Raw genomic sequence first — 12,300 nt, 5'->3', positions numbered from 1 at the left:
GTCAAATCCAAAATTGGGTTAATACCTTATGGGTGACTAATGGTGAAATAAAAGTGGAAAGAGTTGGCAAGATCTTCTTTTACTGCACTGATATAGATGATAGAGACAACCTCCTATCAAGGAAATGCGCAAATTACAAAGGCGCTCTCTTAATCCTAAAATGTTGGTTTTCGAGTGCTGCCCTGAGAAGTTTTGACTTCTCGCTGAGCTTACTCTGGGTGAGAGTGGAAGGATTACCACTAACATCCAATAAGCCCCATGTTGCTGAGCGAGCGCTGAGGAAAATAGGCAGAGTAGTAGGATTTGACGAAGGCTCCCTCAGGGAAGGGCCAAAGGAATTTGTTCGAGCTAGAGTTTACGTTGAGCTCAGTAAACCTCTGATTCCGGGCTACTTTTACGAGTACTCCCCAGATCATTTTAAATGGATTGATTTCAGATATGAAGGTATCTTTGTTTTTTGCAAGAAATGTGGCATGGCTGGTCACAAGGCTTCCTCCTGCCCATACTCCATGGAGGAAGCACAAAGAAGATTTGGGAGAAGAATGGCTGAAGTGTGTATTGATATGCAGAATCTGTTGGTAGGGCACCCTCCTTCTCAATGCTTTACTAATAAGTTGATCGGGCTAAGAAGGATTGAAGTGCTAAGAACTTCCCGTATTGATCTTACTATCCCTCCCTCGGATGAAATACCTTTTGACGCGAATTTTCAAAGTTCTCCTTCAAAATCCTCGTCATCGTCATCCTCGGATAATCCTAGCCATGGAAATTGCTCTGCTGTGGGCAAAAGGCTAAGGTCGAAATCATCCAGTAAAGATGAAAATCCACGAAAAAAACGCATGCTATGGGAAAGAAGGAACTCAGCCCCTATTGCTCCCATTTTGGTTAAGCTCACCCAGCAGAATAAAAATGATAATCGGAAAAAGGATAGGGGAAGCAAACAATCCAAGCACCATCATCAGAAACAAGCAGGAAAGGGGTATGCAAGAAAGAGGAAGCCTTACTGTAGCTTGGTCAATGTTACAGAGGCTAAGAGAGCTAAGCGTCAACATTTCAGGCAAGACCCAATAGTCAAAGAAGAAGAAATACCCAGAGGTAAGTATTTACTCCCTGTAGAAAACAGCCAGGTTCTGCAGGAAATAAGTACTGAGAATAGGGATATGATATTCAACCCTAGCCTTAATGTGATGGTAGGGGAAAGCTCGGGTGTTAATGTTGTATTAGGGAGGGAGCTCCCTATGAGTCTAAGTGTAAAAACCCTTCTTAGGACGAACGTAATTAATGCTGAAACCCCCAACCAAATCTTAGTAGAGAGCTTTGTGTTATGTAATGAATATCTAAGAGTAAAGTCTCAGTTCCCTAGTAGTTCTCTGCCATTTTGGGGCTTAGAGTTAATTAACTCTCAGCAAATGGCGGCTCTTGACCCCAAACCCAGTGTCATTTATTCTCTTGCAACCCTGCAAATTCCCTTTATTCTCTCCTTCATCCCAGATAGAGCTGGGAAAGATTATCCTCATTCGGCCTCTATTTATACTCACCCACTTTCCCCAACTATGACCCATCCCTTTCTTTCTTTAAAAATCCCCCTCTGTCTCTTTCCAAAGAAATATTGTGTTTTATCAAAAATGGTAAACTCCTGGGATGAGCTGGATGACAAGGTGTTAGAAGATATTGGGTTGGGCTTAGTAGATTCGTCAAGACTTTATCGCCCCTCAAACCCTTTAAATGATCCTTTTGTCCCTATGGGAGAAGTTTTTCCCGTAAACATGGCCCTTGTTTCTCTTCGAGACCTCATCCAAAGCCCCCACTTCCCAAGCCCTCAAACCTCTGAATCTGAACCACTGGATGAGTCCAGTGACTCATCTCAGTCATTTTCTTTCTCAACGCCTTTGTCCACCCCTATCCCACCTTCTTTCCTCTCAAAAGAGTTTGTGCTCTCGTTGAAGGACCGTGATGACTCTTTGAAAAGGCCTATAAGCCCATTAACTCCGGAAGACCACCTTGAAAGGAAGGAAGGCCCAGCACTAAAGGATTCTTCAAAATCTGAGACTTCTCACTTGTGTTTCCCCCCACCATATTTTGGGTTAAGTCTTAAGAATAAAGCCTCTTCCTCGAAACCCCCAAAGTTGGCTGCTGAACCACCTTGCTTCCTGCCCAAGAACACTATGGCCCATCCCCTAGTAATAAGGGACCAACCAATCCAAAAACCAAAAGTGAGCACCTTAGGGAATGTGCTGGACTCGGGGAAAACCAGTGTGATCCAGGATAAAGGGAAAGCTGTCATGGGAGCAGAGGACCCGTTTTATTCAGCTGATTCGGACTTAAGCCCGAATGAGGAGGATCTCATGGATTTGGATGTTAATGAAGGTGTTGTGGTAGCAGAAGGAAATCAAAGTGGGCCTAGTATGCTGAAGGCCAAGGCTACAAAGAAAGTCAAATATGTGGAAAAAATAGCAAAAGAGAGAGCAAGAAGATCAAAATTTCTAATAAGGAAGAAAATAGGCTGGGTTGGATGTTTCTGGGAGAAGCTCAAGATTTATGATGAGAAGAAGAAAGTCAACCTGGTTCCACAGGTAGGAGATAAGCTGGTCACAATTGAGGAGGACTCAGAGGACTGGGTTCCTCTCAAAAAGCGGTGCAAATTTCAGAAGTGCTTCAAAGGAAAAAACAAGTTCAAGTATGGTCTAAGTGGAAGTGATGATGTTTCCACGAGCTCTGAGGATTCGAGTTTTGGTAAGGGTGAGGTGGCTGGCCCAAAGCAGCCCCCAAAGGTGATATGAGAGCTGGAGCATGGAATTGCCGGGGCCTTAAATCTGCTGACTCCCCGACAATTCCTTTCATCAAATGGCTAGTCAGTAGTCAAGCTTTGAACTTTCTGTTTCTTTCTGAGACTAAGAGTAAGGTAGGAGAATTAGATAGTGTTTTGGGGAGGTTAGGTTTTAGTAGTTGGGTGGGACATGATGCAATTGACCTCTCTGGGGGTCTAATTTTGTGTTGGGATTGTTCCTTAGAAGTTTCTGTTATGTTTGTATCTGGTAACTATGTATGCTGTGAAGTGAAAGATGAATGTAATGTGTCTTTTTATGTTGTGTGTGTTTATGGTGAGCCTGTCCTCGAGAAACGGGCGGCTGTTTGGAGTACAATTCGAGCGTTTCTCTGGTCCCATCCAGGGAAACATCTCCTCCTAGGAGATTTTAATCAAATCGAATCAAGTGAGCAAAAAATAGGAGGTAGGATGGTCATCAAAGGTGCGAGCACATTCCTAGAGTGGAAGGAAGATTGTAACCTCATAGACATCCCATATCACGGGGTACAGTTCCCTTGGACAAACAATCGTCAAGAGGATAAAGTGATATTTGAAAGATTGGACAGAGCCTATTGTAATGATAGTTGGAGATGTTCATTTCCGGAAGCTGTGATAATTAACTTCCCTATTTTTGTGTCGGACCATGGACCAATAGTTGTGAATTGCCACCCAGTTTCCTTAAAGAAGAAGAGACCGTACAAAATAGAAGCATGGTGTCTTGAGTACGATCCAATCGATAAAATTGTAGATTCTGCATGGAAAACCAAAAACTTAGGCTCAGCCCTCTTTAGAATTCAAAGGAAACTACAATTGGTTTCGAAGGCTTGTAGGCAATGGTGTTTGAACTTTAAGGAGGACCAGGGTATCCGATGGGATGTGTTCAACCAAGATCTCTCGAAGGAGCAGCTCGAAATCCAAAGCCCAGGCAATCAAGTGCATGTAAATAATTTGAGGAAGGAGTTCCGAGTCTCGACAGATGTAAAGTTGGAATATTGGAAGCAAAGGGCGAGGATCAAGTGGGACCAATTAGGAGACCAACCAACTAGTTTTTTCTTTAAGAGTACGAAAACAATGAAGGGGCGAAATGAAATTAGAGCAATTAAGGATTCGATGGGTAATTGGATTGCGGATGGGACCAAGATTAAGGAGGAGTTCTCTAATTTCTTTGAGAATCTTTTTAACCCGGAAGAAAGCTTGATGGATAGTGCAACCATTAGTGAGTGGCTAGGGGATATGCCCAGATTGTCAAATGAGCAAGTTGCCCATCTTGAAGAGCCATTCTCGTCTGAGGAAGTTAGAGCTGCACTCTTCAGTATGAAGCCCCTAAAATCGCCTGGGCCGGATGGGTTCCCACCAGTATTTTACCAAAAAAAATGGGGAAGAATAGGGGAAGATGTGTGCCAAGCAACAAGAAATTTCCTTGAGGGAGGACACATGCTAAAGGAGACAAATAAGACCTTTATAGCTCTAATCCCTAAAGTGAGTAGACCAGAAAATGTGGGGCAGTTTCGGCCAATAAGTCTTTGCAACACATCCTACAAAGTGATAGCCAAATGCCTATTAAGAAGACTTCAACCCCTAATGTCTTCCTTAATAGGTCAATTTCAGAATGCCTTTGTCCCAGGGAGATCGATTAATGATAACTGCATTATAGCCCATGAGATGCTTCACAAGGTCAAGAGGACAAAGAAAAATGAAAAGTACAGCATGATTCTTAACCTAGATTTAAACAAAGCATACGATAGAATCAGGTGGGACTTTATAAAAGAAGTGCTTACAGCCATTGGCTTCCCTGGGAAATGGATTCATATAGTGATGGAATGCATCACTTCGGTTACTTACTCAGTTCTTGTGAACGGGGAGCCTACAAAAAACTTCACTCCAAAGGCGGGATTAAGACAAGGAGACCCCCTATCCCCGTATCTTTTTATCTTATGCATGGAAGTTTTGTCAAGGAGGATCACACAGCAACAAAACCTGGGCCTGATCAAGGGGCTCAAGGTGCATAAGCGCGCTCCGGAGGTCTCCCACCTGCTTTTCGCAGACGATGCTCTTTTTTTTCTCAAAGGTACACTAGAGAATGCGTGGAAAATACAAAGAGAACTGGCAACCTTCTGCTCAATGTCGGGGGAAATGATTAATAACCAAAAATCATACACTGTTTTCAGCAGAAACACCCCAAAAAAATTCATTCGACTACTAAGCAAGGGTTTGAAGGTGGGTAGTAGAGAGAAATTAGGGAAATATCTCGTATGTCCGATGGATGTGACAGGGCACTCTCTTCAGACCTTTCAGGAGCTTCCGCAAAAAATTTCAGATACCATCACGTCATGGAATTTCTCTTCCTTAAACCAAGCAGGTAAGCTCATTCTCATTAATAGTATCCTCATGGCTTTTGCGTCTCATATTATGGCTATTTTCTTGTTTCCAAAAAAAATGCTAGCTCGTGCTACTTCAATTCTCCTCAAATTCTGGTGGAAATCAAGTAATGAAAAGAAGCCAATATACTGGAGGAAACGCAGTCTTCTGGAGAAGCATAAGGCTGAGGGAGGTTTAGGGATGCGTAACCTGCTAGCAATAAATAAAGCTACGCTGTTTAGTCAAGCGTGGCGCATGCACCATAACCCTCATCTGCTGGCAAGCCAAATTGTGAGTGCAAAGTACTCAAAGGATTGGTTTCGGAAGAGCTTGAGAGGGAAAATCCCGGCTATCTGCTCTTGGGGAGGTAGAAGTATCATGAAAAGTGTGTTTAGCTTGGGGCCGGGAGTAGGATCACTAATTGGCAATGGGAAGAGTACAAAAACCCTAGAAGATAAGTGAGTAGGAGGAAAAAAGATAGAGTTTGAGGAACAAATAAATGGGGCTCAAGCGCATAAACCAGAATGGATTAGTGAGTTAATAAGAGATAATGCATGAGATGTAGAAGAGCTGAATAGATGGTTCAAACATGAGGATGTTCAGAGCATAAGAGCTATTCATATCCCCTCCTTTGTATGCGAAGATGAGTATATCTGGTTGGGCTCTAAGTTCGGGCATTACTCGCAAAGAGCAGGGTACTGGTTCGCAATAAGGGAGACAGTCAGACAGATAACAACAATACTACCTCTACTTTCTGGAAGAAATTCTGGAATCAAAAGCTCTGGCCAAAATGAAAAATTTTCTATTGGAAGCTAGCTAATGGTGCTTTAGCCACCAGAGTAAACCTTAGGAAAAAGAAAATCCTAAGCGAGGCTCCCTGTGCATTGTGTGGACAGGAAGAAGAGTCGGATACTCATCTATTTAAAGACTGTGAAATTACGAAGAGAGTGTGGGCTTCATCGAATCTAGGACTCATAAACTTGGAGAGATGCAAAGTTCCGATAGCTAAGTGGTCTAGGAATTGGATTTGGTACTTCATGATGAATGATACCACAGGAGAAGAAGGGTGCCTTGAGTTTGTAGGGATTCTTTGGAGTATCTGGATTTTTAGAAATAACTTAGTTTTCAACCCAAGGAAACAAGCTGAGCCAAAGGAAATTTTTGACATCCTTAATGCCTGGAAGAAAAGGAAAAGACTGAGCCAGGACAAGAGTTAGCGGGAAGATAGCCTAAATTTGTCCATGAATCTGCGTAGGCCTCAAGTTTCAATTGTCTGGAGCTATAACTGGAATAATCAAGACATAGGACATACGCTATTAGTGGACGGGGCTTGGAAGGTAAATAACTTAAACCACGAGGAACATTCCTCAGCAGCCTTTGGATGGGTTCTTCTCGAGCAGAATGAGGAAGTTCACAAGGGAGGGCATAAAATAACTGCCATATCAGCGGATCAAGCTGAGGCACTGGCAGTGCTTTATAGCCTAAGAGAAATGATTTCCAGGAATATCCGAAGCCTCGAAATTTGGACGGATTCCAAAACGCTTGTGGAAGGGCTCCGGGAAGAAAGCAAGATGATGTGTGCCACAAAAAACATCCGACTAGATATTAAATGTTTAGCAAAAAAATTTAGTTTTATAAAAGTCTGCAATGTAGCTAGAGGTAAAATAGTGAAAGCCCACAACATCGCTACTAAATTAAGAAAGGAGGGCAATAGGATGTAATTTGTGCTTTTTATTTATATTGCTGCCAAAAAAAAGAACAAATGGGCAGCAATTCACTGAACAAGAAAGGAGCCAAAGTTGTGAGATGGCGAGCAATGATAAACATCTAACTGATAAATGTTTGTAAATATCTATCAAGAATAAATCTGTCAATATATATGGGAACAAGTTGTCAATCAAACAAAAAAAGTGATCTCGAAAATCGCAAATTGTACAAAAAAGTGATCTCGAAAATTGCGAGCTGAAAAATAGTATTCATGCTACTACAACTAGTGTTCGTGTAACTACAAATAATGTTTATGCAACTAACAAATAGTGTTCATGAAATATAAATAGTATTTTATTCCTTTTCTATTTCTTGGGACCCACATCACCACCTTTTCATACTTTTATTATTTCTTAGGACCCACATCACCACCTTTTTAGCCTTTTATTATTTTTTATTCCCTGATAGATGTTTGCAAACATCTATCAGATAGATGTTTATCATTTCTCGTGAGATGGCCTCATGACCATAATCTTTTCGTCAGCAAAGGAGGACAAATTTGTGCTTAGAAGTTCCGAAACATAAAACCAATGAACTAGTCAAATTTCTTTTTAACTTCTGTAGAATTAAGTAAAGGAACCAAAAGAAACTTCCGAAAAACAGAGAGAGCTGAAATAGCATATAAATGACTAACCACAACGAAACTCAGGGTACTGCGTAGCATCAAAATAACATGTTTTTTCTATTGAACAAGTTCCTATCAAAAATGTCAGAGATGATCATCTGCTTGAAAACAAATACAGAGCAAAACACATTAGATGATTCCAATCTTGTTAGCCACATCCAAGGCATCATAGTCTGGTGTCAATCGAACATACGCCTTTTTGGTGCCATCGGGCCTGCACAAAAGAAAACAATTGAAACAAAATCTTAAAATGATGGTAAACTATCTTTCTTTAAGCATGCAACATATAACTTGTGATGACACGCCAACAGGGTTCTAAAAATGATATTTGGACTATTTATCTAGCAATTATCAAGTCTTTTATCCTACAAGGAACCCAGAAAAAAGTATTGCAGGAACAAATAGTTGAAGAGAAAAGGCAATTATTACCTGATCAAGGTATTCACTTTCTTGGCCTGGATATCATACATCTTCTTGACAGAGTCCTTAATCTTCTTCTTGTCCGCACGGATGTCAACAATAAAAACCAAGGTGTTGTTGTCCTCAATCTTCTTCATTGCAGACTCAGTGGTCAATGGATATTTAAGGATCTGGTAATGATCCAACTTATTTCTTGGTGTTGCACTAATACGAGGGTATTTGGGCTTCCTGTCTGTCTTCAATGTCTTTGGCCTATGGAAAGTAACCTTGGTCCTGATCTTCTTCGCCTTCTTCTTCAAGGTACTTGAGCCAGATTTCACGGCTTTGGCAGCTTTCAAGGCCTGTGCCTTGGGATCAGCCTTCTTTCCATCTGCCATTAGAAAGAAAAGAAGTCAGGCTACCTCCACACTCCCTCTGATTTAAGTCTTTAACCATTATCTAAACTTAATCTCCATGTATTTGCATCACAGTCGAAACATTAGTAACACTTCATGATTTGCCAATGGTTAATGAGTAAGTATGGTCAAACTAAATCATCCAATAGAGAATTTACATGCAACATTTACGAAAATTCAAGGCACAAACAATATATAAAACAAGAAAAAAAAAATGTTCGTATCCATTCAAATTGTTCAGAAGATAAGAAGTCGCTAAATGTCCAGGTATGGCCTATGAACAATGAGTTAGAAACAACTACAATAGCAATATAGCATGACATCATAAACTAAAATCTTCCTCTGTTTCTAAATAAGTGCAACACTTCTTGTTTTCACGTTTGCCAATGCATTATTTTAACCGTTAATATCTTCAATCATCAATAAGTAAAAATTATAAAAAGTTGATATTAAAAAAATTCACATTCAGACGAATCTAACAAGATCCCACATGACTATGTTTTTCCTAAAATGTAAATCACCAAAGCTAATTAAAGTTTAAACTGTGAATAGTAAACACTATGCAAATGTTGCACTTATTTTGAAACGGAGGAAGTAATTACTTTGCAAACAAATGCAACACAGAGTTAAACAATCCTAGAAAAAACAGCAAAAGGTATTAAACAAAATGTTAAATATCAAACGGATTTCGGAAACACATAGCCCCAGATTTGTCTTACAAATAAGAATTTCTTGATATATATAGCTCAACGTGGCATCTCCATTTCAAAAACATCTCTCAACATACAGTTTAACAGTTCCACAATATCGAACATCGATATAACCAGCATTCTAAACCTTTTTTTATATCTTTTGCGAAAGAAATCTCCTCAATTTGCACCTTAAGATGACCTCTATTCCAAACATATCTCTCAACATACAGCTATAAAATTACACAACATCGCATAGCATTATTTTTTTAACTACAATAAGCATGAGTTAAAATAATTACATAAACCAATCCACCAAACACAACAAAAATTTCATAATTAGTAATATATCATAATAAAATTTTCGATCATCAAACAGCTAATCTAACAAGAGAAGCATAATATTAAGAACAAAAAGCTTTGGAAAACAGATTTAAAGTAACAATAACTAGAAAAACAAAATCATCGCATTGCATAAAAGTATACATTCTAGTATCACAAAAAGTTCTACCCTAAATTCATCAAAAGTTGTTAATTACATATTTTAAACTCAAAATAGATACAAATTGATGATATAATTCATATAATCGTATCAAATTAACATTTTAAACGAAAAAAACAAGTAAAAAAAAGAGTGAAATCTGAAGAATACCTTTAGCAGGAGGCGCCATTAATGGTGGAATTTTCAAACCTAAAAAAGCAGAGATGTGATAAGTGAAGATGTGAAAAAAAAGAGAAAATGCGTCGGAGATTTAAGAGAGAGAAAAGAACCTGAAATAAGCGAAAGAAAGAAGTAGCGGCAATGCAAAGTAGGGTTTTTGGAAGTCAGAAATGTTTATGTTTTTGAGTCTTTAATGGTTTGGAAATTTGGGTCATTGGGTGTATTTGATTGTTTCTATTGGGCTGGGCTAGCGGATAACAATGTGATCTACTTTGTTTTGCGTGTGGTTTGATTTGGAAGTGGACCTGGTAATTTGGGTCGGGTTTGGATTGGTGTAATTGGGTTAAGAGTTTTTGCAGCCGCGAGTATTTAGCTGTTTTTTTTTACCTACCATTATTTGTTGAGTTTTTTGGGGTGATATACCAGGACAATAGGTCATTTTGTGGGGATTTATCTCACTAAATTTTTTTTTTTGGAGATATATTGATTTAAATTTTAGTTTTGTTAAAAGGTACCAAAAATACTATTTTCGATGAGATTACTCTTTGTATAGTGTGTGATATTCAATTGCTTCTATTATATTCATTTTCCTCCAACTTCCTCATTGTCACTTGTGGCTCACTCGCGAGTTCCTCAAAGGCCGAAAATTTGACATTTTTTGCCAGATATGGTATTCTTGGTACCTTTTCACAAAACTTAAATTTAGGTTGGTATATCCCACAAAAAAAATTTAGTGGGGTAAATCCTCACAAAGAACATTTGATGAAGTATATCCCCACAAAATGTCCTATTATCGTGATATATCCCTATAAAAAGCTCTTTTCGACTGAGTTTGATCCTAGATTTAACTAGAATTATAAGGTTAAAAGCTAACAGACAAATACATTGTATTAATAGAAACAATAAATTTGAATAACTATAAGTTACAGTTTCTTTGATTTTAGATATATAATTCTCCTTAGGGTTTTCCACAAAAACAAAATTTACAATTCAGATTGTAAATTAAATAATAGACTTCATATAATAATATTACGCATAATATTTTACTTTAGTATATTCATCCTAGTTTACGAATTTTTTTTGTGGGGGGGGGGGGTTGAGGGGTTTAAGGGTGTGTAGTTTCCTTCATCATAAGAAAATAATTTTTGATAAGTTTTAACAAGTTTATCTAGGCTTTAATGAGTTCAAATAACACTTCATAAGTCATACAAATAAGTTCCAATTCCAAACTACAAATAAAAATAAGTTCCAATTGATATGCTTAAATAAATATTCTGCAAATATGTTGTTTGTGATATATTCTCCTAAATAAATATTCTTGCAAAGTTTATAACATAAGAGAAAATAGTTACAAAATTTTCATGAATAATTAATCTTTGTGATTTATCCTTGCTACATAGGTTAGGGCACTTTAATTATACAACTTTCAATACACAGCCCTATTATTGTAGAATCTGAATTATTTGTCTTTTAACATAAATTAGTTGTTGCCCCGGGCGAAACCCCGGGTCCTTCCGTATAAATCGTTTATTATTTTTTAATGAAATTAATTGAATTACATGTCGCATACCAGCGTATACATTTGAATTACACGTGACATCCTTCAATACTTCATAATAACTTTCAATTAGTATTGAGTATCGGGTTTATAATAAATTAATTGTTATATCATTCACTTTTTGCAAAAATGGGTCACTCTTTTAAGTCAAAATGAGTCATTTTTAAACAAAGAATATTTTTTTACCTTAAATGAGTCACTTGTATATAATTAAAAGCGACCTATTTAGGACAAAAGATTACTCAGGTCTAAAGGGTGACTTTTTGTATTAAATAAATCAGTCTTATATAAGGTTATAAGCGTATATATATTTAAGACAAATAGTTATCTGTTGCATAAACCCATATCATACAATGGATCAGTCCTTCAAATAGTTGATTCGACACGACAAAGTTTGTAATTTCATTTTTCAAGTCACAAAAACACGTTCCATTTTCATTCCTACCTATAATTGATTGAAATTAACTACAATATATTATTCTCAAATTTCTCCTTCAGATAGGTAATACTCTATTTTTTATTTTGTAAAAAGCTAATCATAAATAAGGTTTGGTGGGGCCATTAGAAATTTTTATAATGTAGCAAAGTTGATTTGATATTTTATATCACAAATATGGTAAACGGAAACCTAATAGGTAATATAATGTGTAACACGAGGATATATTAATATATTAATCATTCACTTGATATGTCAATTAATCTAGGAGTTCAATTTGTGTGTCAACTTAAGAACCATATTACTTCTACTTACAATAAACAAAAAAATCAATATGAGCTTGTAAATTACTCCCTCCATTTCCTAAAGATCTTCTTTATTACTGTTCCTACAAATACCAAGGAGGATCCATTTGTGTGGGGTATAGGGTGGGTAAAGTAGGAGAGAGAAATGGGTTAAGATAAATAAACAAATAAAAAGTGATTAAAGTAGGAGAGAGAAAGGGAGTAAAATTGAATTAATAATGTAAGGGTGGACCATATGATAGGGACATGAGAGGTAAAAAGAGGAAAAAATTCCAAATAAAGA

The 12,300-nt window shown here is 37.7% G+C and overlaps 1 protein-coding gene and 1 pseudogene across 1 annotated transcript; one reads left to right on the top strand and one right to left on the bottom strand.

Moving 5' to 3' along the window:
- The first annotated feature begins 5,804 nt into the window (after positions 1–5,804).
- Positions 5,805–6,882, top strand: LOC125493827 (uncharacterized; annotated as a pseudogene).
- Positions 6,883–7,518: 636 nt separating this feature from the next.
- On the bottom strand, positions 7,519–9,935 carry LOC104902753 (60S ribosomal protein L23A). Its single transcript, XM_010690654.3, has 4 exons — positions 9,829–9,935; positions 9,710–9,748; positions 7,983–8,343; positions 7,519–7,767 (listed from the first exon to the last, which is right to left on the bottom strand). The coding sequence occupies exons 2-4, from the start codon at positions 9,726–9,728 to the stop codon at positions 7,683–7,685; spliced, it is 465 nt and encodes a 154-aa protein (XP_010688956.1). The 5' UTR covers positions 9,729–9,748; positions 9,829–9,935; the 3' UTR covers positions 7,519–7,682.
- Positions 9,936–12,300: the final 2,365 nt, after the last annotated feature.

Source organism: Beta vulgaris, chromosome 9, assembly GCF_026745355.1.
Source record: "Beta vulgaris subsp. vulgaris cultivar EL10 chromosome 9, EL10.2, whole genome shotgun sequence".
Classification (NCBI taxonomy): Eukaryota; Viridiplantae; Streptophyta; class Magnoliopsida; order Caryophyllales; family Amaranthaceae; genus Beta; species Beta vulgaris.
The sequence above is the reverse complement of the archived record's forward strand: the minus strand, read 5'-3'. Positions and strand labels throughout refer to the sequence as shown.

Excerpts from the sequence above, each read along its gene's own strand:
- LOC104902753 (XM_010690654.3), bottom strand. Across the intron at positions 7,768-7,982 it reads AAAGTGAATACCTTGATCAG|GCCCGATGGCACCAAAAAGG; the intron begins GTAATAATTGCC and ends TCTTTTGTGCAG.